Below are 27,129 nucleotides of genomic sequence, written 5' to 3'. Positions count from 1 at the left end.
GCTTCAGGGCTCCCTGCTGGTTACCAGTGAGAGCCCAAAGCAGTGTTTTACTCCTTTCTGTAGTAGCTGGCTTCTGGATTTGTGTGAGGATATTGACTGTCCTTTTGCACTGGAGATTGGACACAAGCAGAGGGACAAGGTGTAGGTGAAAAAAAGCACTGGTGGTTTGCTAGCTTTAATCTCTTAGATTTCTGCTTCAGTTATCCTGTCCCAAGGGTTAAACTGATTCCTGGGTAATCATGGGAGTAAATTTTTTCCCTGAGGCTGTTTGTGAGGGATTTCTTTTGCCTTCCTCTATTATCCATACCAGAGGTCATCTTAGAGGCCCTTCTGCAGGCCCTCTGGCCTCAGCCTTTGCACTCTCTTGCCATTTCCTAAGGCACAAGTGAAAGCTTTCAATCAGTGGTGACAGGTGACATTAGCTTTGGAGTGCTCTGGCATTCAGTGAGCCATAGGAGCATGTGGGGACAATGTGCCGGGGACCTTTCTGAAATGGGCAAAAGCTGTTCACAGAGGATGGTGGTGTGACTCTGATGGTCCCCTCAGACCACCAGCCCAAAGTCTTAGTGCTGCTCTGGGTACATGAAAGGATTAGTGGATAGAGAAAAGCGTGTGGGATGAACTTTCTTAGAGGTTTTGCACCAGCACCCTTCATAGGGCTGGGAAGAATGAACCCTGGAATGTGTCCGTGGGTGCACAGCAAAAATCGGGATAATCACAATACTCTAAAAACTCAGTTTAAACTAGTATTATAGGCAGTCTAAAATCAGTCTAGAAATCATTTGCCTGAGAAGGTCCCAAACAGTTTGTGGTTTCACATGCGTATTTTCCTGTTTTTTCGAATATTTCAGTTTGTTGTCTGAAAGATAGATAAAGAGGAAACCGTCTGTATGATTGTGAAACTGGGGAAGCAGCAACACTGATTAAACATGAGATGCTGTCAAATGTATCAAGTACATGCACTAGGGGAAAAATCTCTCTTCTTACTCAGTAGTGTTAGTAAGTTAGAACAAGTAAATATAAACAATGAAAAGCACAGCTTAAAAATTGGCCACGTTTCTGTGAGACTGTGGCAGCATCAGAGTAAACTAGGATTGTTCTTAAATGCTGGAGAACTTCTTAGCATCAAAATAAAATACCAAAAAATTCTCCCGCAGTTGTGTTGTACCTTTAGTTCTGTGCATGACTTTGAAAAGACTTTCTAGTAAAGCTAATTTTGGGGCTCTTTCTCAATTTTCCATTCAAGGATTTGACCCTGCTTCCCCTTCTCAGGTCATGAAAGATGCCTTCATTTGTTCTCTGATCTCTCGTAGTGACAGCACCACGGGTTTTGTCTTGCGTTGTTTCTTAGTTCTTCAGGGGTCACACAAAACGTATCATTTCAAGCTGGGTTTTTATGATACCTATCTTCCAGTATGTCAGACTGGGATTCCTTTGGGCAACTTTGTTACGGGATAAATTGAAATATAAAATACGATGGTAAAAATAGTTGGCTTGTAAAGAAGTTGTGATTGACAGTGCTTCCCAGGATTAAATTTAACAAGATTTGAAATTATTAATAAAAATGTATTCCAGTGCCATAAAATCTGCATTCTTGAGGGGTAGTTGTTTTTACAGCTGTTGCTTATCTGCCTAGCCTGTTTATAACCAGATTTTGTTTTGCTTTATTTCCTAATAGCATATCAGTATTCAATCCATTGAACCTTTGTGGATTTCTACATTAGGCAAAAGTGAAATAACAGTCAAAGGAGAAAACTTTACACGTGCGTCAGGCATAAAACTGATATTGACTGGGATCACTGGCTGTAAACCAGACGTGTGAGTTAAACTGAAAAATAACACTATTTACTTTTCATGGTGAAAATTATGCCCATTTTGCTCTAACAATACAGTTGGGTGAACAGTTGTAATGTATCTCTCCTCAACAGAGCAGGGGATGCTCTACATCTCTCTAGTTACACTTCCACTTTAAATTGGTGTTTGGGTACAATACAAAGGATGGAAGGGTAAGTGGTCAGTTCTCTCAGTAATAGTAGGACAGTGCTGTACCTGTGGTCCTCTGTGCCTTCTAGCAGACTAGGAGAAGTTAGGTCACAGGAAAGCCTCAGCTTTTGTTTGACAGTTCTCTGCTTCAAAAGATTCGCCATGTATTCTAGGATTCTGCTTGTAAAAGTGCAGACACCATGCCATGGAAGGAAATATCTCATGCAACAGCTCCTACTTTTCCAGTGTAACCCCCTAAATAATTAGGCTATCGTATTCTGAATCAGTTATTTTCAGGTGCAGCTGCAATGACTGCCTGTTATTACCAAGGCCATTTTACACAGGTAGCACTTGAAAAAATAGTGTTCCATTTTTACTTCAACCATGAATTTCCAGGGGACCACAGAAAACAAAAGGAGAGAAGGAGGGAAAGACAGGAAGTAGAGAGAAAGACGAGGGAGGAGAGAAAGAAAAAGAAGATGAAGATTCTCATTCTTGACTATCTCATGGACCATGTTGGTAGCACGGAGAAGTACACAATAAACAGCAAAATCATATATTGCATTACATAGCCTCATCCCAAGTTAGATATCTATACTGACTTCTGTGATTATTGTGTCACATAGAAACTTCATTCAAAAGATGCCCTACTTTGTCTTTTCAACTCTCTGCTCTCTCTGTCTGCCTCCACTTGGCAGCTCAGAGGGAGATTCAGTTCTCTTTTCTCCTTGTCATTTGCTGTAGGTTATAGGCTTTGTGTAGTAACACCAATGAATGACATCTGTGTTTCAGTGTTTGTCTGTTTTCTTTCTCCTCCAGCATTAAAGTTAGAAATGTGCTAAATGATACACAAATGACATTTGCTCTCCCACCAACACGTAAAGAGGCCAAAAGTATATGTATACAGGCTAATGGGAAAAAATGTTCACCACCAATGACCCTGCATTATGTTTCACTGCCATCATGTTCTAGAATCACACCAAATACCTCCTGGATCAGGTAAATTTTGTCTTTCTCTACTTTTTATGTATTTATTCAAATGTAGTTGCACTGAGCCAGTATGAGCCTTCTTCCTTGACCAGATGCAGCTGATGCAAACTTGGAAGACTGCTATAGCCTGTTGTGGAGGATGAATTTACGCCTATGACCTGATTTAACAGATATTTTAACTTGATAACTGCAAGATGGATTCTGTGTTTGCAGGATTTTATAAACTTCTTCCTGCCCACCCCAGCTCTCCTTTATAGAAGTCAAAAATAGTCTATTCAGACTAAAGCTAAATCCAAAATATGGATAGCATGTGTAAATTCTAACTCCAATTAACTTTGATTTCTTGATACTAATATACCCTTCACCTGCAAAATTTCAGTGAAATAGAGTGAAAATAATCACCCCTGCAGTGATATGTGCAGACTTTACGACGATGTTCCCTAAAGCCAAAAGAGCCCTATTCAAGCCTCTGCTTGTTCTGTGGGAGACTCACAGATCTGGTGAAAGACTTACAGGGTGGTTTTTAAGATATTTTCAGCACAGCTTTCCACCTGTTCCTCTGCCTGCAGTTTTTACCGGCTTGCAGGTTCTTAATCTGATATCTTTGTCATCAAGTGTGGATTTGAGGTAATGAGTTGGGCTGGCAGCTGCAGCAGCTGCGCAGCTAGGATGTATGCCCTCATCTCCAGGTGAGAGGCAGCTCAGGCAGCTGGAAATTAATAATACCTTAAACCACTCCAACTGTGTTCAGCAGAGATTGTGAGCCAGAGCCCTCAGACACAAGCACCATTGTGTGTGATGAGACAGATGGTCTGAACACTGCCAAGAATATTTCCTGTGAGGTGCCTGGCACGATCGATTTGTCCTGAAGAAGGCAAGAATTAAGCATAGGCTGGGCTGCTCTGGGGCAGTGAAATACCATGATGCTCTTTCATCAGGATTAAATCATGGTCTGGCTCTTTGGCTGCATGAATAGAAAACAAGGTGAACAGTCCCTGAAAAGGGGTATACATGTATATGCAATCAAGTAGTTTGGTTTTGAGGTGGCAAAAATATTTACCGTTACATTATGAGGAAAGAGTGGAAGTACAATGTATAGGTCAAATTATCTTGTCCTGGAGTTTGACTTTATCATCTGCTACCAAAGCAAAATGCTCATGAGTAGTTTATGCATAGTTGAAGCCTTAATGCAGGACTTGTCTGTCTGTGGAAACACAGCTATTAACTTCCCTTTCTCCACATCTTTTTTTTTTTTTTTTGCAGTGGTGGTCGCAAAATTACTACAACAGGTAGAAATTTTAATGTGGTGGACAGTGTCATTATTTCAGATGACCAGAGATCAAACCTCACAGTAAGTCTAAATCTCCTTTATAATACCAAAAGAAGTATCTTGATGGATTAGGTTTTGTTCCTAAGGTTTTAGGAGATATCAGTAATTTCCAAACACTTGCAGGCACATGTCAGTTACCCTACTGAAATAAATATGACCACCTATAGGATTACAGTTGCACACATTCATAGTACAAAATCAGGGATACACATAAGCTACTCTCTTCATAATTCCTTGAGCCTTTTTTTTTATGGTCTAGAAAGTTATTCTAAATCTGTCCTTTTTGAGTTACCCCAATCTCCACATATGGGTCTGTTGGAAGAGAGGGTTCTGTACTTCTCTCTGGCTCTGTGCTGAGAACACAGATGGTGCCACTGCCTCAGGAAGGGGCAGCAGACTGTAGCTGATGCTGGGATGAAACCTTTATCTCCCAGTATTTAAGGAGGTAGGCGTCTTGTTGACCCTTTGCAGCGCAGAGACCATAACACAGCAACATCACCCAATGGAGTAAATAATAACCTAATGCTACAATGACTGCAGCAACCTCACTCTCTCAGGAGTTAAGTTGGAGAGCTTGTCTTACTCTTGTCACCTGCACTGAGGGGAAGGAAGGAGAAATGGCTGTCACAATTCCTGTCTCACTCACTGCAGGAAATAGTTACCTAAGCAGTGTGCAATCAGCCTTAAAGCAGTGTATGATAAATGTGCTTGAAGGTAGACACAGGCTAAACTCAGAAATTTTGCTGGGTGCTCTTCATGCAGCCCTACCCTGATTGCAGAGAAGAGGTTTAGCAGGTATCTGTGTGAAGTCAGGAAGACATTAAAATGAGTTTTGAGTGCCTTTGTTTGTAATTGTACCCGCTGTTGAGTTACAACTTTATTACAACTTTGCTATTGCATTTCTAGGTCTCTCGGTGTCCTGGCAATGCATCTGAATATCATTACTTAACACCAAGCCTGAGCCATGCAACTGAGGGTAAAGTTGTTGATATGATGTTAAAAGTGGATACTACCTTTATACCATGTGTCAAATTACACTATCACCCTGACCCAGTGTTCATTAACTACCAGCTGCACACTGAACTGGATCCTGATCTGGAATTAAAAATATATGTAAGTTTGAAAGTAATAAAGCACAATGCCTTATTTTAAATAGTGTTTGGGGATACTTTTTTTTTTCTTTCTGTATTTAGTGACTTTATTTTCTTCATTTTTTTTTCTCTCTAGAAAGAAAATGATAACTTGAATATTTCTAAAACTGAGGTAGAGGTTTATCTGTCTTACATTACTGGTGCACAGACCAAAAAGATATGGTTCAGTGTCCAAAATATTACCAAAAAACCAGACCGTAGCACCATACTGTGCAAATTCAAAAGGGAAGGAACAGACAAGATTGACTTTTCCACAGTGAAAGTTTTTGTAAGTACAGTTCCCTTTTGTTACAATTCAACAGTGTTTGAATGTTTATACAACTGAAGTAAAATGTATCATTAATGCTCTCATCATGAATATTCTCATCATGAATGTTCTTTTTCGAGGGTAGAAGTGGATGCATTTTCTTCTCTCTTGATACTTGGCAGTACAGTTTTCTTCCTCATGTCTAAGCACACCTGCCTAGCTTCGGTACCACTGGCAGTACTGCGTTCATTTTCTGTCTGGTTCCTGTGGTAGTGTCAGAGGTAGGTTTTGCAGTCCAAGCTGAGCTCTAGGAGAACAGTAGCTTGTCACACCTCTGCCTGCAGCACAGACATCATCGTAACAGCATCACTGTCTCCAGAACCCCTCATCTTAGATCTGTAAGCAATCTGCTTCTGCAGTATGTTTTTGAGGAAAAGGATTGTGTCCTCCCAGGCACTTTTTCCTACTAAAGTAGGCAAGAATCTGTCTTCGGGATCACCACTGAGACAGAAGAGAAGGCATTTCTGGATGAAAAAGGGGGTGAAATTCAATGTGCATTGGGAAAGCTAAAATGCTTTGAGCATGTGGCACAAAGCCAAACCCAAATATACGAACATTAGCATGGATGTCAGAGCTAAATTGCAGCTTAAGATATTTGCTCCCTGAGTAAGATGAAGATACAAATTTTTTAGAATGTGATCATCACCATTTAAGAGGGAGAAAAATTATGCCAGACTCTTATTGCAGTGTGTGGTGGTATAAAACTGAAATAACTCTATTGACTTCAAGGCATATGGCTCATAGTAAAGATTAGCAAAGCTATTCTTGACTGTTAACTGATCCCCCATCTGTGGATCCTGCCGTCTGAGCCAGTTATGGCATGGAAAAGCCTTTCTGAGTTTGGTGTTGCATTTAAATATTAATGTTGCCTTGCAATATCACATACTTATCCTGCAGATTTCAAAGGAGTGATTGTCATAGAAAGGTCACTACTTCACTAAGGCAAATCAAATGCAGTAGTTATCGTGTAACATTTCACTTCTAGTACCTTAAAAATTTTTTTTTCCACCATCAAAAAAAATGTTTACAATAGTAACTGTTTTTTAAAGTAGTAAGTGTTTTTTAAAATTTTATAAATAAATCACAGAAGAAGTAGGACCACTGAAGAAAGGATAACGTAGGTATAAAAGATAATTTTGGCTCAAGAATAAATGTATCTTGCCTTAGTTTTCTGGAAGAAAGAGGATATTGAGTGTGGGTTCAAAGACAGAATGATCAGTCTGAAGACAGTTGTCAGAGAAGAAAATGCCATTCTTGTGACAGAACCAAGATTCAGATAGATCAAGGGGCTCAATACAGCAGGAACAGGATCATTCCTATCACAGCACTGAGGAGGAACTGACACATGATATTGTGGGCTAAGTAGAAAAGATTTTAGATAAAACTGCAGTCAGGAGACCCACTGTATGACTGGAGAACAGCGAATATAAAACTAGTATTTTACATAACAAAACCAAACAAACCCAAAACAAACAAACAAACAAAACAAAACACCAAAAACCTAGGCAAATGCAGGCTTGCTAATTTAATCCCAGCTCTATGTAAAACTTTATAATGTATTTTGAATGAGAGGCTCATGAAAGACCTGGAGGTCAGTGGAAAATGGGATAATTGTCAACTTCTTTTTAATGAAAGCAGATCATGCTAGATATCTTTATTTTGTAACATGAGTGATTTCCTTAGCAGCAAAAACGCAGTAGATCACTCTGGTGACTTAACATGGTGATTATGAAGACGGTAGGGGTTAGAAAAACTGAATACTGTGTATGGGGAGCTGACTCTGGGCAGTGTTGATGTTCATACAGATATTATTTAATATCACTAGTGCCTTGAACACAAAAATAAGGCATGCACTAATAACATTTGCTGATGACATAAAGCTCAGAGGCATTACCAGGCCAGAGGAGGTTTTATAATGTCATGCGGAAAAATGAATTTAGAAATAGCAATTGGATTAATTCAGGTGTATCTTATTTAGTTTATGATTCATAAGCGAGATAAAAGATGAGGAAAGAAATAGGACCACTGGATAGGAAGGTTATGGTGAAGATTAAAGATAATCCAAATATGAGCAAAAAATTAAATGAGTGCTTTGTCTCACGTTTCAATAAACAAAGATGAGTAACAGAAATTTCTGCTTTAGGTATCCTGCAGTTGAGCACAAGTAGATAAAAGCAGGTGTATTAGTCACAGGATGGTTAATGTATTTAGCCACCAACACATTTCAGCCTTGGAAAAAGGCAAATGGGATTCTAGGAAGGCTCAGACCAAAATAACTTTTTATAGGAACTGTGAAATTATAGAAACATCAGAGGAAAAATAACATTTGCTGAAGGAAATAGATCTGCTTTGTATTCTGTTCTTTGTAGCCCCAGAAATATAAAGGCTGTGTCCTTCCAGCCCTGTGGGGTGTTTTTTCTTGCTTGTGTCTGTGTAGCTGCGATGTGACTATCCAGTTGGCAGGCTGCAGCTGCCCTGGCTGCTCACCTCCTGTGACAAACCAGTGATTGCAATCACCAGATCTCTGCCTTCCCTGCTGTAACCCAAAATAATTTCAACCCAACCCTCCTTTTCAATTATCTCAAGCTCATTTCTATCCCTGGCACTTGGTGGTATCTTTTTATGTGTCAAAGCATATTTTTACATCTAGTCTGTTTATAGTCTTAGCTACCCTTTATTTATGTGCTTTCACAGTCCTCTTTGAGATCCTCCTTTGTGAAATTTCTTCTACCATAATTATCAGTGGTGAATGCCTCAGTTTGGCATCTGGCAGACTTCAGCACTTTCATGTACTCCTAAGAATTAATGCCTGTCCTGCCTTTGACAAGCCCACTGGCTGTTGGGGGATGTTGTCCATGTATTGTGTGTTGCTTTTTTTTTTTTTAAGACCTTCAGGAATGCTATACATCCTATACAAAGAGGTTGAAAGTTCTGCAAAGAAATAGGGAAGAGGGCTGTGGGCCAGTTGTCTTATGAAAAATTTTACTTCCCTCATTTTTAGCATGAGTCTTACACTACTTTTCTGCTCAGCAGAGTAACACTGTGAGTGCATATGAATGTTTTTAATTATTAATATGTGCCTTCTTTGCTTCAAAATGCCAGAATGTTTAGCAGCGATTCATAAGGGCATGAACCGCTTGGCCAGCTGGAGGCCAATTCTTGCCATTCATTTGAGGGCTCTAGTTTGCAGCAAGAGCATGACAAAATGTGGTGCTGCATAAGGACTTCCAGATTTTTATCATCACTGCTCTGTTGTCCTGCTTAAACATCAAATACAGTAAAAGTTAATTTTATGTTGGTTCACATATGTTTTCCTGAATTGCTGCTGTCTTCCCAATAATCTACCAGTCCTTATGTGCCTTACATTCTTTTTTGTAAAACACATTAAATGTCATTTTAAGCACTGATATAATAACTGTCCTCTATTAACACAGCCATTACTTTTCTTCAGGTCAAATTGGGAAATTTTGAGCATGAAGTGAAACCAACGTCATCGTACATATATTTATATGTTCTTATTTTGCTACCTATTGTAGTGGGTGTCATTATAGGTAAGTACAAAATGCATTTTCATTTTTTGATTTGCTGAAGGGTATAATCATGACACAAACACATACATATACATGTCTGGAACTGTCACTAACAGTCTGGAGGTTTTACCGTGTTCCCAATAAGAGTGGGCAAAGTTAACTCTGTTCTGGTGGTGAAGTCCATCTTGTGAGACTGCAGCACATTACAAGACAATAGTTCTGTCTGTTCTGCTGGGATTATTCACTATCATTTCATCAAGCAGGCCATAGGACTGACATGCCTGTGTCACAACTTGGTCCATTCTGGCTGCCAGAGCTGGGCTACCCTCCTGTTCCTAGGGCAGATGTTCCCTAACAAACTGCTTATCCTCAGGCAGTGTTTGTGGTGTTTCTGCTCAGTTTCATTTAGATCATTCGTGAACTTATGGGTCATTACTAAACTGAGGGAGGTAAATAGTTATCCCTTCCTGTTTTTAGTGCTCCCTTTTTTTTGCACATTTTTATTTGATTATATATTTGATAAATTTCCATTTATTCTAATAAGATTAGGTGTTTGTTTTTTTGGTTGGTTAATTTTTTTTTAAAAGTTCATTTTAAAAAGGAACCATATCATGCTTTTATGCTCTCAAAATAAGCTTTAGAGAAGTTAACAATTTAGAAGTGGATTTCCTCTTCAAAACAACTGTTTTTCCTGTTTGATCAGTGCTACCTTAAGTAGGTTCCTATTAGTAGAAGTGTTTGTTAGATTCTGTGTCTCACTGCGCAGGCTCTATATAGCAGAGTGTGTTGTACTTTCAAATAAAGTTGGATTGACAATTCTAAGACCTTGTTAAAAGAAATGATTTTTATTAAACATTGGGGTATAAATCCAGATAAGTAGGGCTCATGGGTACTAGCACACTGACAAGAGTAAAACACTAATCCTCCTGAAGAGTGCAAGTGTACATTAATCTTTCTGTTTCTTAAAATAATAATAAAATATGTCTCTTATATGAGGGTTTTCTGTTCTGCGCTTTTTATACTCATAATCTTTTTTTCCTCCTTTTTAGCGGCATTCATAGTTACTAGATACAAATCCAAAGAGTTAACTCGTAAACAGAGTCAGCAACTTGAACTGCTGGAATATGAGATTCGTAAGGAAATACGCGAGGGTAGGTCTAAAGAGCTTTACAGAGCTTAAGTATAGCATAATTTCTGAACTGAACCTGTCAAGAAGCTCACATTATATAAACATTTTTATTTTGTAGCTGTTAGAGTATTTTTGTGTTGGATCAGAATTCCTTTTTAATGTTGTGTGCACTGCAGTAGCAGATAGCACTGAGCTAATAGGATTGCATATAGTATTTCGTTCAACAGGAGTTGGGGTCAAAAATGGATTGCTACTTTCCTGCTCGTAAGAGCTTCAGCTATAAAAAGAACCCCTCTTCCCTGAAAACTGTTTTTTAAGGAACATCTACTGGGGACAAGTTATATTTATGAAGATGATTTTGTGTCAACTAAATTAACTCTCTGGGTGGGGATGGGGTTTTTCAGGATTTGCTGAACTGCAGATGGATGAATTAGATGTGGTGGATAGTTTTGGAACCGTTCCCTTCCTTGACTACAAACACTTTGCTCTTAGAACTTTCTTTCCAGAGGTAATGTTTACAAGTCTTTCAGTTTTCAGGCCTGACTAATATTAAAAAAGCTAGGAAGCTCAGGATCAAATAACTGAAGAAAATACTACACAGTAATTGCTCATTGTTTTCACAAGAAACTTTTCTTAAATCAGAAATTACCAAAGAACACTTAAGGCTGTACTTCTCTATATTTAAGCAAGCCTTTATGCTGTAGCTAAAGCAACATTCTTCAATTTTCAAGGGTTGTGTGTATATCCATCTCTTTTTGTCCAGCCTCACTCAGCTGCTTGCCTTTCAGGCCATTCTAACTAAGCTATAATTTATCCATTGCTCTTTTCGTTCCCATGCTTTCACTTCCCATGCTATAGCTAATTAGAGTAACAGTCAGGCTAGCTAACATCATGACACTTCCTAATTAGACTGATGAAGAAATTCTGCTGACTTTCTACACCAGGGTGCTGACAGAAATGGTAAGATGTTGATTCAAAGGGGTGCAGGTCAAATGCTTAGAAATTCCATAAGTACTTGTGTTGTCCACTTTAGACGTAGATATTTTCAGTGTTCATTGGAACAGTTTGTGCCACTGTGTCAGAGGACCAGATGCCTTCTCTTGAATGTTTTATGTTTCTTACTGTTTTTTTTTCTTTGTGTATGTGGCACATTACGAGCTGATAAGTACCTTTGCCACAACTTTCAGAATTACATCATGGTGTTTACCGGTGCTTACCAGCATTTACCCAATTGGCAGAAGCTGTGATCTCAACTGGGGATAGTTTTTTGTATAACTGACACCAAAGAGTAGAAACTCTTGGTTAGGCATAACTGGAATGTATGTGAATTATCTACTAGTCTTCACATGCTATTCATCACTGCTGCGGCCAAGTCCTGTAGTCGTGTCTGCACACTGCTTCACTTTATTGCTGTTTGTGATCCCAGTGAAAACTCATTGTGATAAAGTTAAACACATGTGATAGTGCGGAATCAAGGCCTTTGTTTTTTGTACAAAACCAAATACCAGATACTAAGGTGGAATAATATTTAGCAATTACGTATGCAAAATCCTGGTGTACTTTGAGTCCGGTTCTCACACCCGAGGACACTGCAAATATCTCTTCTGGTACTACTGTGATGCCCCCATTCTAATTTGTAAGGAGTCACCAGGTGGTTTGAAGAAGGTAGACTAAGGCAACCTTACTGTCTGCATCTCTTTCCTTTCTGTTTGTTTTGTTACCAGGCATATTAACATTAAAATAGCATTTTTATTTTTAAGAATATATCTTTTCCTAGTGATAGTCCCCTGTCAAAACAGTAATAATCTGTAGAAGCTGTCTGAGTGGAAATGCTGTGCTTTATGCAAATAAAAAGTAAAGAAAAAGAGGCACAAAGTCTCCCACTCTGTGGCATTATATAAAGTCAGAATGGGAAGGGCTCCTGTTTTGCCTTGGCAAGTCTTGTGCCACTGCACATTCTGGAAATTATTCCAGTTGGATTTTGTCTCAGTTTGAAATACCGATACCACAAAGGGTCACTTGCTACTATTAGCTCTCTACAAACATGCAGTGTCAGGCAAGTTATTAAACGTGTTGTGTACCAATTTTTTCTGCTAAGTACTTGTTGTTTACATTGCAGGAGTGTCCAAACATGCCTTGTGCTGTATGAGTGTGGTAGGAAAGCTGTGCTCCACTAAACAAACATTATAGATGAACAGAAAAACCAATGGGGTAGAGATTGCAACTGAGTGTCGCAAGGGTTGACAGAAGGGTCAAAGTGCAAAACCACCACTTCCTTCGCTAACCTCATGTGTTTGAATGATGTCCATGTTGTATGCTTTCTGCCTTCCAGTGTGTTTAATGGGCTTTGTTACATCTAATCTGAGCTATTTAAACATGGAGATCAAAGCTGTTCACTGAGCATCTTCTGTAGTCAGTACAGAGATGGGCAGCTCAAGAAAGTGGTTCATCCCATTTGCCTGAGACATCTCTCTCAGGATGGGACAAGTTTAAGGTTAAAGAGGGAGTCAGATACATAAAATTAAGGGTGATGGATCCCATCATCATTTTGAGAGTCTTGCTTTCCACTGCTTCAATTTTCTATATTTAATCTGGCTTGATAGCTTTTATTTTCTTGCTTAATGTTTGTGGATGTTAAAAGAATATTATATCTATTCTTCTAATGTTCTTGCTGTTTAGCCTATCTTTTCCTTTACTTTTTAAATTTGTAGTATTATTTCTGTTTTCCCTAAATTTCACACATTTTTGGGTTTAATGCTACGTGTTTGTTCCATGTTCACAAGCATTTTTAACCATTAATGTGGTTCTGGTTTTTTCATTGTGTCTGTGTGTGTTTTATTGGTAATTGGTGTATGGGTTGCTGAAGAAGTTCTGGAAAAACTGGAATAGCCAGTGCAGGAAGAAGAGTATGGTAGGGGAGAAGAGAACATAAGGAATGAAGAAAGGGAGGGATGAAAAATCACATATAGGGATGAAAAATTAGATGTGAGATGGCAATGTGCGCTCATAGCCCAGAAAGTCAATTGTACCCTCAGCTGCATCAGAAAGAAGTGTGAACAGTGGTCAAGGGAGGTGATTCTTTCTCTCTGTCCCTGTGAGACCTCACCTAGAGTACTGTCGCCTGTTCTGAGGTCCCCAGCACAAGAAAGACTTGTACCTGTTAGAGTGGGTCCAGAGGAGGGCCATGAAAATAGTCAGAAGGTTGGGACACCTCTCCTATGAAGAAAGTCTGAGTGAGTTGAGGTTGTTCAGGAAGGCTCTGGGGAGAGACCTCATTGCAGCCTTTCAATGAAAAGGAGGCTTATAAGAAAGATAGAAACAGACTTCTAGCAGGGCTTCTAGTGACAGCACAAGGGGCAATGGTTTCAAACTGAAAGAGGATAAGTTTAAATTAGACATAAGGAAGAAATTTTTTATGATAGATGTGATGAGACACCGGAACTGGTTGCCCAGAGCAGTTGTAGATGTTCCATCCCTGGAAGTGTTTAAGGCCAGGTTGGATGCGGATTTAAGCAACCTGGTCCAGTGGAAAGTGTCCCTGCCCATGGTAGTGGGGTTGGAACTAGATGAACATTAAGGTCCCTTCTAACCCAAACCATTCTGTGATTCTGTAAGGAAACTAGGGGCAGCCAGCATCACAGATAAAGCAGATGACAGTAAGTGTTACTAGTGTAAATTTGGTGCTCAAGAGGTATTGACAAGGTATTTGAGAACTGGGGGCTTCCTTTTGTGTGAAGGCTTCTGCTAGAACTGGATGTGTGGTGGCACCTGTGCCTCTCTGGAGACTGACAGCATGGACCTCCTGGAGAGTTCATTAGTGAGCATTCATAAAGTGCCTTGAAATTAATAGAGGCAGATGAGCTCAAGTGTCACTCTGTTATGAAAACTGTGTATACCAAAGGCTGTCATTGCCATCCAAGAAGGATGCAGCCTGCAGCACCCCCTGCACACGAGCACGTTTGAGGATGAGGGTAATAAACAGCTCTTCCTGCAGAGCATTGGTTGACTGCTGTGCTAGTGCAGCTCAGCATCAAGTAACACATTCAAGAACACTGAAGTCAATACCAGGTCATCTTTGAGAGTTTACTTTTCAGTGAACTTTGGCCACGCTTTTGTAGAAGTTACTGTGTAGAGTTTTTATATTGTCTCTGCTTTAGAATCTGGCATTTCCGTTGTTTTATTTCAAGTAGTATCAGGAACATGCTTGGTGTGTTTAACATACATGTGTTAGAAACTTCTGGTATACTTAAGAATGATAAATATCCCCTTATATTTTAGTCAGGAGGCTTTGCATCCATCTTCAGTGAAGAAATGCCACAGGTAAGTTGTGTAGTGTGATATGCCTTAATTACTATTTTTTTTTTCAAGAGCAATTGTATCCCTTCTCTCAGTGTTGTCCTAGAACACGTGAGCTTGCATTTTCAGAATGTTCCCTACCCTCCTTGAGGAGGCTTACATGGATTTATATATAAAAAGAATTTGAAATTTAAGATACTGTTACCCAATATATATTATGACTTATTTAAATAAAATAAACAGAATCTAGTAATGAGAAATGGCAGGCAAACTTAACTATTGGTGCTATTGGTACTACTTTGTGTATTTGGCAGTAAATGTATGCTCTATATGTGTGTACTCTGTGTTGTACACAAATGCAAATGCATCTTTGGTAAACTCCTGAGACCTATGAAATAAATGCAAAATTCTCACTGATTTGAATGAGGCCAGGATCTTACCCCATATGTTTCTTACCATTTTTCTGAGCATTAAGAATCCATCATAGCAAATCTACAGTTTGCTTATTTTTGTTTAACTATTCCAGAGCAGAGACCAAACGAGCAAGGATGAAAGCTTCAACATGTTGCATGCTTTAATTTGTAACAAGAACTTTCTTGTTACTCTCATTCACACCCTTGAAAAGCAGAAAAATTTCTCTGTGAAAGACAGGTATAGTATGATTATGCTTATCATCTTCAAGACAAAGAATTAGCCAGAAAAAACAACATGGATTATAGCACACAAATGTAATTTCTACTACTTGCAAAACAAGTTTGCAGTACTCCAGAGCGTTTTTCCTTTTTCTCCATCTGCACACACTGAGGAAGAAAAAACATTACCAGTAGAACAAGCCATTAAAGAGAAAGTGGAATATTCGTACATGTAAACAGAGGCAGAGTAGCAGGAAATATCACTTCAAAATGGTAAACACTTCCTGCAGTTAGATCAACAGTTCTACAGTTTAGAAATGTTCTGTCACTGAAGCAGGTGTTGTTCTGCAGAATTAAATTTAGAGGCACAAATTCTGTGTTTAAAAAATAATCACAAGAGCAGATGGACTTGCATTTTTTATACTTCTGTAGGGAACAGTGGACAATTTCTGTGCCTGAGGAGGGAAAACATAGGATATGAACTGCACTAAAGTGTGTTTCATTTATTAAATCTGACTGGGAAGAGATACTCTAAAATTACAGCTTTTTATTTCTTTTATTTTTTTTTAACAGGTGCTTGTTTGCATCCTTCTTGACTATTGCATTACAAACTAAGCTAGTTTATCTGACCCATATTTTGGAAGTGTTGACAAGGGACTTGATGGAGCAATCAAGCAACGTACAGCCTAAGCTCCTGCTCAGACGAACCGAATCTGTGGTAGAAAAATTGCTGACAAACTGGATGTCTGTTTGCCTTTCTGGATTTCTCCGGGTAGTGTACATCTTTTCACTACATAAGAGATGTGAAGAATTTCCTTAATTGATTTTTTCCATAGGAACTGTTCGAGGGATCAGTTTAAAACATTTACTCTAACATATGACATTACTGGTGTGCACTCTTCTAGTTTTAGGTGACTTAGCTGGTTGTCATCAGTAGGATGGAGGAAAAGAGTATGACATGGTCATCTCCAAGCGATGATCATGTCATTTATTTGGCCAAGATTTGGGTAATTTTGTAATCTAGCATATCCTTTTCTCATGTCAGGCATGATTTCAGCCCAGTGAGATATATTGTGATCAAACTAAAAGACTGACTGACACACTTGTTAAAATGCAGTGGTACCTTTCTATGGAAGTTGTTGGAAAGCTACCATGTAATGGACATTTAAGGAATACCGTCCTTTAGAAAACTAAAATTCTGTCCTAACTTTTCAGCCTCCAAACAGCATTGCAAATTTCAACAACTAAATGACTTCAAATAGAAACAAAATAAGCATTTTGTTTCATTTTACTGTTTGTTTATTCAAGTCCACTTGGTAGCACTTTGTTCTTGGTTTCAGAGCTTGGTTACGCTTCCTGTCTCTCTTATCAATGTGATGATATTGCACTGGTGGTATCACTCTCATCAGTCCTTGCATTCATACAGCAGCAGAATTGTTTGATGCTCAGCAGCTCACACCTGTTTCCTGAAGCCCCAGGAAAGTGCCAAGGAACTGTCAGAGATACGTTTTCGGTACACCAGTCATCTTTACAGAGCTGTGCTAGTGAGATGCCTTAGCCAGGCTGCAGGAATGGTGTCATGTGGAAACAAAGATACACCCTTCCTTTCTTGGGTGCTTTCCTGAAAATTGGGGTTTAGGCAGGAGAGAAAAGGCCTAGTTTCATTCCCTCTTTTGCTGATACACCAGTGTATGTCCCACCATCTTGGTCCCAGGGAGTTTATTCAGGGACAACAAGGAGAAACACCAATTCAAAAGGAATTTTAGTTGTTAGCTTGTTTTCTCACAGGACTGAAAATGGAAGAAATAGCTAAAGTATGTGTGTGAACACGTGCATATCTCACCTCCCACCCACTCTTTTGTGGAACTAGGAAATGTCTGCCAGGTGGAGTAGGAGCAGCTTGTCTGTAGTGTGCTTGTGCACAGCGAGGACCTGTGAACTATCTTACCATGCACTCCAGCTGTCCCTTGCTATTTGCATGAGACTTTTACACTGAAAAGCAAAGGATGGAGGTTAAACAAATAACTAGACAAATCTGCTCAGAAGTATTTTCTTTTCTAATTGCAAGGTAACAAGTTAGTTAAAAGGAAAAAACATCATTTGTTACACTTGATTTTTTTCTAGTTATTCGTGGTCATTTAAGGATTACAAAATTAAACATGTTTCTTGCCTTCTTTTCACATCCTAGGAGACAATTGGTGAACCTTTCTATTTGCTAGTGACAACCCTCAATCAGAGGATAAACAAAGGACCTGTTGATGCGATAACTTGCAAAGCCCTGTACACACTTAACGAAGACTGGCTGCTGTGGCAAGTGTCTGAATTCAAAACAGTGGTATGTTTGCCAGCTTGTGTTCCCTCCAAACACAGACAACTACAATGTTTTCTCTCTTTCTAGGAAGCTAAATTAAGGTTCTTAGACACTAAGGTGATGGTTAAGTACCCAGATAGTAAAATTATTATTGTTGACAAAGTTACAGAACACAATGGAGTTTAACTAGCTGGTATTTCACCAATATATATTTCACAAATAGCACTCACTCCTCACTTCACAGCATGCATTAATCGCCAAAGATTAGGTTTAGTGAAGTCTCAGGGTATTAAAAAATCCTTCTTATTTTAAAGTGTACGACAAAAATATAAACATGCTTAGAATTTAAACTAAATTACACTTTACCAATGAATAAAAGAATGGAATGCAGAGGTTTTATTTTTCTGTTGTGTTTACTTGTGGCTAATCTTCAGGCAGCAATAATTTGCTGTGGGTTTCCATGTTATTAGAACCAAATTAGCTTCAAATTAGCAAGGTTACAGCATGGTGGATTTTATTTACCTGCTTGGTTAAAAACTAGGTATCTAGGAAGTCTAGCTAAGTTTCTGAACTTTACTGTAGATTTTTTTGCCTTTCTCAAAGCAACTAAGAAATACTCTCTATTTTACAGTTACACCCAGACTTCTTTAAAAGCTGGAATTCTCTTGCTGATTGTCATTCTGACACTGAGATGAGAAGAGATAGCAAGATTATTGCACTTTGGAGCATGTAAAATTGTGACTTTGGGAGTAGGAGGTCTGAAAAAGGTTTTCAGAATAACCAGAGCACTTTTTTGCTCGATTTTCTGAGTGATTTTGGGTCTGAGAACTTTAAAATGTGCGTTTCCAGTCATTTGCATAGCTTCCTTGCTTCATAGCTCCTGGCTTCCTGATGGAGTTACCATACTTAATTAGGAGTATGGGAAGTGCAACTGAAAAGTGGGCTTCAGACATTGGCAACAGAAACTACCAGGCAGCAACGGCAATGGCACGGTCACTGCAAGTGCGGGTGGCTTTGGAGGAGAATTCATTAATTTTCAGAGCCTATATCTGGAGTCTCAAGTAGGGCTGAAGCTTCTTCTGCCCATCTGTTTTGCAGCAAGAACCTGGAGGTCTTAAGATGCCGTATACTGGAGCAGACTACCTGACCCTAGAAAATTTGGCTTGTCAGCAGTCCATTGGTTTTAGCTCACTGGGTCACGTAGGACACTCACTGAAATGGCAACATTTCTGTGAATCATTTCTGAATTGTGATTTTCTGCTGAAAATTCTCAAACTGATAAAGTTACAGCTAAATCTTCTTGCAAGGCTGTTGTTAGAAGCTTCATTTGAAGGTACTTGAAGCTAAGTTACCACATTTGGAAAGAAAGTTTGGGACCTAAAAAGGAAATGCATAATACAAGATATTTGGATTCCTTGTTTGTGTGCTGCATTCTGCATTATCCAGAGTAAGTTTAAATATATTCCTATATGTAGCCATAGGATACAAAACCCAGTAGTGATACAGAGCAACAATTTCCAAGCAAGCCCAATATGCCTGTTACTAGTACAGAAACATCTGGTCCTGTGGAATTGATTGACTTTTCTTATTTATAGCACGAATTCAAATGGAGAGCCCCTTGCGGTATAGCTGACTGAAACTGCTGAACAACCTTAAATACTTTTCCCAGTGCTACTTCTATGCATGCAGTCACTAAGAGGGTCTTGTGGTCAGTCTGCAGAGAAGAGGAAAGAGAGGAAGTGGTCAGAAGGACTTGATATCACTGGGGAAGGCTGTCTGTAGATGGGTGAGGAAGTGAGAGAGCACATAACCTTTCTCAGATGTTGTTTGCTACCTTTGTACTTTATATTCCTGCTTTTAAACAGGAGATAATGATACTATTATACAGTTAGTAAGTCAGCTTTCCCAGTTAAGGTGCAGCAGTTTCTTAGCTGAGAAGTGGCTTAATGTTCCCTTTAAAACCATCAGAAAAGGAGAGAGGATCCTGCAGTGAAATTGCAGAGATGAAGTACAAGGACTGTAGTTCTTGCTGGACATGGAAACAGTTTTGTTTGGCGTATTTATCTGAGATTTGTGCTGGAAACTAAAACTGTGCTGTGAAAGACAGGTGGAACGGTGAAGCTTTCTGGGCTGGGGAAGCAAATCAGCTGTGCATGGTTTCTCTTGGAAGAATAGCATTTAACAGGAGGCTAAAGAGGAAGTAGTCAGCTTTTTTTCTCTTACTAACACCACTTCACATGTAATGACATGCAGGACCTGTGAGCATACAGACAGGGAACCTTACAGTGGAAGAACATTTCTGTCTAAGGTATTGCAGGTTTTGTTTTCTGCATGGAATAAATCTGATCTGAGTTTTCAAAAGCATTTGCACATTTGCTAACTGCAGTTACATTCTGAGTCTCACAGTATTTTGTTGGTATTTTGTTTTGCCCCTTTCCCCAGCCCTGCAATAGCAGTAAATAAAAATGTATCTGTCCAGAACAAAGCATAAAAATACAGCCAAGAAGAGGGTGATAGAAAGATACTGAAGCACAGCTGCAGACACTTAGTGTCCAAATTTTCTGAGCTGTGTAGGCACTTGAAGACACAGGGATACATCTGCTAGGGAGTTCAATTCTCAAATCAGTGACAGGGCACAAACAAGAGTACAGGCACTCTGCATAAGAATCTCTCCTTTCAGGATTGGGAGTTCAATTCCAATCCAATAAAAGCAAGATACAGACAGGCTCCTGAAAATCGGGGGGAGCTCCACAGGTCTTCTCCTAAACACACCACTATGCAGATAAACTCTTGGCAGACAAAGGAGAAAGAACCTAGGTATAGAGAAAGAAGGAAGGACAGGCCATTTCTAACCAGAAAAAAAGAGAACTGAGAAACATGTTGGGTTTGAATTGTATTACAACTGTTCTTTGGCAGGGCCCCATGCCTTTTTTAAAAAGGCCACAGACCTTGGGACCACCCAGCCCCCTACTCTTAGCCCTCTCTGCTAGAAAGGGTGAGATATTGAACAGAGATGGGCTGCTGAACTACATACTCAAGTGGAGGAATTGAAGGAAAGGTACTTCTAAAAGCATGGGTCAAGTATGAGCTGAGGAGCTGTGCTGTTTCATACTGTGCTTATATTTGAGTAGCGAGAGAGAAAACTGCCTTGAAAGAGACTTGAATGTGTCATGGAGCCTTTTCTCAGGCTGAGGAAGCAAGCCTGCTTTCTCACAGGCAGACAAGCAGCTGCACCCCTTGGCAGATAATTTGCTCAATGACTGCTGAAGGAGTGCACTGCACAGCTGAGTGTTAGCATTTCACTGAAGTGTTTCATTTTGAATAGAAAAGCTACACAATGCCAGTCTGGCATGGGAGGAGTTCTTGGTGGTATATCTCCTGTAGAAAACCAGGGGAGATTTATTCATATGGTAGACTTGGTGCTCCGGTATTCTTTTGAGTGGTCACTGTTTATTTTAAAAAGGCATTTGGGCTGTTGAATTCTTTGCTGAAATGTGTTTGTGTTTTTAGATGGGAATAAATGATCTAATTCACCTGTTCAGTCAACAGTCTTTTATTAAAAGGAAAGCTAAGCCATGTGCTGGAAGGTTCTTTAAAGTGTTCAACGGCTTTATGAGTTAAAAGAAGTGGGAGGCCTGTAAAAGAGTAAAGCTGAGACAGGGAAACCAATTTCCTAATAAGACATCATGGCTGTGGTATTATTAGTCACACTTTGTGAGAGATAAGGAAGATATTAAAAGCATGTGACATATGGGGATTTTTGTAATCAGAAAAGGATACAAAAGCCCTCACTAGAAAGTGAGCAATGCAGATGTTGGCTACAGGAGAGTCTTCTGGATTAGAGACAAATTGAGTGCCATATACTACAGCATCTACAGCACAACCCTTCCTTTGTGTAGTGCCCATCTAGCCTAAATTTAACTCCTATAACATTTTCTGTGCCAGTTGGTTAACTGTTCTATAACTTCTTCCTGGGTAACTGCTGCAGAAGGATCATGCAATCAATCTCATTTTTCCTGTTTATTGTATTTCATAGTCTGGGAGAGAGGGGAGTGGTTTAAGGCACTTTTGTTGTGCTATACATCATGGTGCTGACTCTTTACATAAATTGTCTAACTTTTACCAATCAGCAGGGTTTTTTGTTTTTTTCAGTCTCTCTGATAAATGGAAATATGATCTGTTCAGATGCATAGGTGAATAGAGAACAGGGTAATGAATAAGAGTCCTTGAATATCCCAGATTATTCTTTATTTCTTAGAAAATATTATATTATCACATTTCTTTAATTATATTGTATATTTAATATTATATTATCACATTAAACCACATCTGATTTATTATCTGCTGTGTTTATTAATAGCTTTAGTAAATAATTCATTGTTTGAAATTAGTTTTCAAGAAAAGTACAAATCTGAAAAGCCATCTGTAAACACTGTCTTCAAATCTTATTTCTGTCACTGCATGAGTGCAAATATGTTTTTTACAGTTATTCCTGTCTTGTAACTAGCGTCCAAGCTAGTTCCTATACAAGTAGTTGCAGGTGCTTTAGAGACTTTTATGCGTTTAAATATTCCTTCTGTCTTACCACTTCTTTGAGTTGTAAAGTGTTCTTATTATCCTAACATTTTGGACACTTCCACTTAAGCTGTCCACAAATGACTTGTGTTCTACCTACATAAAGGATGAGTACTCTCTTTTAACAGTCCTGTCGTCCTACAATGAGTTGAGTGGGAATGGGAGGATTCTCACTTGCTAATGACTGAAGAGGCTGCACGTTCCTGTGCAACCTGTGTGAGAGCATGAGCTGAAAAGGCAGCAGAGAAATAGACAGTTTCTCCTGATAGTCTGAAAGGAATAGAAAATTAAGGAGAAGCAGGAACATGAATATTGCAGTGTAGGAATAATGTTAGGAGGAAAGGATCAGCTAAAGGAAGGAATGCTTCCAAGGATGTAGAGCAAAATCAACATCAGTTAAAGTGCGAGGAGCTACTCCAGGAAGGTCATTTCAGAGACTAGAAGAGGCAAAGACTATTAAAATGAGTTTTCCAAGGACAAAATACAGTTAGTCCCTGTCCACATTTTTATCCTACAAGAACATGACCTCAGGGCAATCCAAGTCAAGGGCAGGACTGCTGTCTGTTCAGTTGGTCTGTGGACCTAACCAAGCATGACTCCCTCATTGCTGTGCCAATATATTTTTTACTAATTTTCCACATGAAATCCCAACCTGAGGCATGGTGTCCAGTCTGCTTCTCCTTCTGCAGGCACCATTCCCACATATCCTGTTCTTCCATTCCATCTGTCCTTTCCATGGACTCATTTTCCTCACAATTAAACATCTCAGTGTCCTGATTAAGTTATTTTCTATTACTTAAGTTACATCCTAGTCTTTCTTAAATCCTGATCTTCATCGTTTTGCAACCCTGTTTTAATACTCCTTTTGCTTCTGTAGAAACAGTAAAACTTAACTTATGTCGCCTTGGACTACTTTTTTTCACTACCAGTGTGTTATAATTTCCATTCTTACTGGGTAATGATCAGAAACTACCATTCTACAACTATTAATAACTACCCATTTTTCTAAAAAGAGAGAAAAGTTGTCCCTGCAACAACCTGGACAGAAGTTCTTTCCTTCACGTGACAGCAGATAAAAAAATGTTTTACATCCTTCCTGTTTTAATGATCACTCTTTCACGGAGTCACACCTGCAGTACTCTCGTTTCAGTCAAACATAAATATTATACCAGAAACATCCAACAGCCAGAAGGGTTCAAGTATGTTTATTTTCCTATGCCACTTGTAGTCAAGTCCCAGAACATCTCCAGCAGAACATCTGTATCCATGTAGCTGAACAGTGATTTTGCTGCATGGAGCAGGCCGGGGCACTGGAAATTTTTGCTATTATTCCTTGGCACTAGCAGTTCTGTGCCTCATCCCTTTTTCCCTGCCTTCTAGCAATCAATCTGCCTGACCTGATCAGAAATACAACCTGACAAAAAACAGTCCCAAGAGATGGTCACCCAGTCTCATTGGCACTTGTAGCCTGTACTCACCTAGTGTGCAGCCTAGCAGATGAGTTGTATCCCAGCTAAGAGGAGCTGTGAGCTAAAGGGCAGGGTGATATAACTGGACAGGTTGTATGGGTGTTTGACCTGGAGTAATAACCAATAGAATACAGCACACTTTGCAGATGTGGACCATTTTGAATTTTGCCTGCTGCAACATGCTTTCTCTTCACACTGCGTCTGCTCCCACTGCTCCTGCCTCTGGAGACACAGCTGCACACAGGCAGACACTGACACCTCCAAGGGAGGTGGATATATTTTATGATGTAAGGCACTCAGCATAATCTGCTGGTGTAAATATGCATTTTAACACTACTTCCTATCCACTCAAAATCAATCATCCTCACCATGACTTACTCAGCAGCCTTATCACATCTCCTGTCACTTGCAGTTTTCCTGTTAAGGCATTCATTTTACATAAAAGATCTGCTTTTTTTAGAACATGAATTGTAATTTTTCCTTGTCTCCTGTCTTTTTTTGGTGATTCACTGAAATACATTTGCACAAAAGCAGAAGACAGAATACACTTTTGGAAATATATAGCTATATATATCTTTGATTTTTTGAACTTGAAGAATTCTAGATGCTTCATTGTGTAATTCCTTCAAATAATCTTTATTTGAAATAGCTTTAATAATAAATATGCTGAAAATCTCTTATGTGCTGAAAATCTGTCAGGAATTTTTAGGTTTCCCATGCTAGGTGTTCCCTGTAAGTCAGAATAACATGTGTTTCTTTCCCCAGACAGTGAATATTATCTTTGAAAAAGTCCCAGAAAATGAGAGTGGAGATGCCTGTCAGACTATCCAGGTTAATGTTCTGGACTGCGATACCATAGGCCAAGCCAAGGAGAAGAGCCTTCAGGCTTTCTTTAATAAGAATGGCTTTCTCTATGGTCTTCAGCTGGATGAAATCGGTCTTGGTAAGAGAATGTCACTGTGTTATATTTTCATGGAGTTCACTGGTCTGTCTGTGGAGTTTTTATGTTAGGGATTCATACCTTTGATTTCTTTTAGAGTTCAAACAGAATGTAGCCTTCATGAGGAATTTTGAGGCAAATACTAGATCATTTATGCTACCCGTTAGAACAATGAACCTATATCTGCTTCAATTCTGCAAGGACTTCATCACTGCAGTTAACTAACACATGTTATTTATTAAACATATAAAATTTCTATATTCCTTTTCTGAGTTAAGTAAGGTGGCTGGCCCATCCACCTAAATACAGCTGGTTGTTAAATTTCATCAGCAGATGACACATCATGATTATCAAGTTCTTTAGTTCCTACCTATTCCTGCTACCTCCTTTCTTCCTTCCTTCCTTCCTTCCTACAGGCCTACGTTACCCTTGATCAAAAGAGCCTTCAAATATAGCTTATTTGTAGTCAGATTAGGTTTATATAATAGTTCTCATGTGACTCACAAAGTTACCTACAGTATCTACAGATGTAAATAAGGCCGTTCCAGCAGGCCTTTCCTTGTTGGGTTTTTAAGAGCCCATGGTTAGATAAAAATCTGTAGTTGCCACTATATCACTTCCCATGTGCCCCAGTAGGAAATCTAACAAACTCTACATTATTGGCATTTGTCACCTCCTGGACTTGCTCCTTAAAATGTTGTTATTTCCTCACCTTCTCGGATTCTGTGTTGGCAAGTGTTCATAATTTGCTTTCATATCTGATGTCTATATCCGTCACCAGTGCTTGACCACCCTTAACAAGCGCTATGTCAATGTGTGTCAATCTACAGCTCATTTTAGTGATCTCTTAGAAGTGGCTTGTGGAACCTTTCTTCTAGTCTCAGTGTATCCATAACACCAGGGCACTCTTGTGCAGTGGAATAGCTAGATTAGGTGAAAGAACCTCCAAAAATTCTGCCTTGGCCAACACAAAGTGAAACATCAAAAGCCTGCAGCAATGGAAGCCACTGAGGCTGTCACTCAGAAAAGGAATCAGTATTGTGGGAGTGCAAAACCACCTCCATGTGACCTGGCACAAGGACAGAGAGAAACAGCTCAGTTGGGAGTCACTGGTCAAAAAATAATTAGGTGTTGTTTTTCTTTGCAAACATCTGTACAGTGAGAATGCCATTGGAACGTAATTTTTTTCTGTTGCTGTCATACTGCAGAACTTGTGTCTGAGGAGCAGCAAAGAGAATTGTTAGATATTGATGGTTCCTCAGAGGTGATGGAGGATGGGATAAGGAAGTTAAATACCATCGGCCATTACGAGGTAAGCACAGAAGCCATACCAATGAGCTGAGAAGCAGTTTCTCCACAACTTAAATGTGGTCTACACAGAAGAATCTCAATTGATCAAAATCTTGAAGAGATAGCTGAGCATCATCAACAGAAAGAAAGAATTGTGTGACACATAACGTTTTTGCCACTGAGTCATGTCTTCTGTTACTTTTCAGAGGTTTACAGGGCTGCTTGGTTCAAGCATACTAGGTAAACTGTTAATTCTGTTGAGCATTTCACTTAAAACAGCATCTGATTTCTGGCTATGAGCATTGCCTTGAGTCTCTTTGAGTCTCTGCTGTTGAGTTTGTCTTGCTCAATGAGCAATTGTTTACCTCATCCCACCTCATTTTTGATTATCTGAACAGGCAATAGTGATACTTGTGAAATCTCATCAAGAGTCAGAATAAAAAGCACTGATGAATTCACTCTCTCTTCTCTTGAGACCTCCTGTGTCAGTCAATTTCCCTTTTTCTCTCTGTTTCTGCTTCCATCTGCTGTTGCCACTTGTAGCGTAAGTTTTCTCTCTGCTTCCAATTTCACCTGTAAACCAGTCATTTGCAGTGCTGCAATAATCTGTCCATCACTGCAACAACACACAAGGCTGCAACTGGTGGCAGGGCACTTCTGAGTGTAGCACATTGTAAAAGCGTATCAAGCAGAGTTACCTCTCTAAGGAGTTTCCAGTGACACCAGTCAAAATGGAGGGTGGGAGGCTGTGTAAAATGTGCAGTAGGTGATTGGCCTGAGGTGATATGGAAGTTCACATGTGATGCTTCCAGATAGGTTTGGGAAATGGAGGTTATTATGCTGAGTGCTTTTAGACAGAGATCTTTCTTTATGCCTCATTGTTGAATTTGGAAGTCTGGCTCTTAACATGATCATAAATTTTTATTTATTTAGAAGTTTTGCTGTTGTAGGTCTGTGCCATGCAATGCAATATGGTGCTGAGGAACCTGAGCCAGGACGGAACATGTTGCTGTCTGCATGAGTAAACAGAGTACCATCCATAATGAAACAAGGACTCCTAGCAGGACTTTGTAGCCTAGGCAGAGCACAAGGCTGCTTAGATATGAAGCCAGCTCATTCAGAGTCACTTTACAGATTCCTGTAGGTGTTTGTAGCTCTCCTTACCTCATAGGAGTCAGCGATGAACCCAGATGTCC

General features: G+C 39.4%; 1 protein-coding gene across 1 annotated transcript in view; it reads left to right on the top strand.

The window, feature by feature from the left end:
- Positions 1–27,129, top strand: part of PLXNC1 (plexin C1) — a 70,197-nt gene that overhangs the window by 29,003 nt on the left and 14,065 nt on the right. Inside the window, exons 10-23 of the mRNA XM_027661850.1 lie at positions 1,679–1,818; positions 2,803–2,982; positions 4,237–4,324; positions 5,210–5,416; positions 5,531–5,722; positions 9,213–9,312; positions 10,341–10,442; positions 10,825–10,928; positions 14,699–14,740; positions 15,243–15,367; positions 15,922–16,120; positions 17,537–17,683; positions 24,469–24,646; positions 25,852–25,955. Of these exons, the coding sequence (XP_027517651.1) occupies positions 1,679–1,818; positions 2,803–2,982; positions 4,237–4,324; positions 5,210–5,416; positions 5,531–5,722; positions 9,213–9,312; positions 10,341–10,442; positions 10,825–10,928; positions 14,699–14,740; positions 15,243–15,367; positions 15,922–16,120; positions 17,537–17,683; positions 24,469–24,646; positions 25,852–25,955 (1,908 nt within the window). The remainder of the gene's footprint in view (positions 1–1,678; positions 1,819–2,802; positions 2,983–4,236; positions 4,325–5,209; positions 5,417–5,530; positions 5,723–9,212; positions 9,313–10,340; positions 10,443–10,824; positions 10,929–14,698; positions 14,741–15,242; positions 15,368–15,921; positions 16,121–17,536; positions 17,684–24,468; positions 24,647–25,851; positions 25,956–27,129) is intronic.

This window comes from Corapipo altera, unplaced genomic scaffold (genome assembly GCF_003945725.1).
Source record: "Corapipo altera isolate COAL_440 unplaced genomic scaffold, ASM394572v1 1, whole genome shotgun sequence".
Classification (NCBI taxonomy): Eukaryota; Metazoa; Chordata; class Aves; order Passeriformes; family Pipridae; genus Corapipo; species Corapipo altera.
Note: the sequence above shows the minus strand (reverse complement) of the source record. Positions and strands in the feature narration are given on the sequence as shown.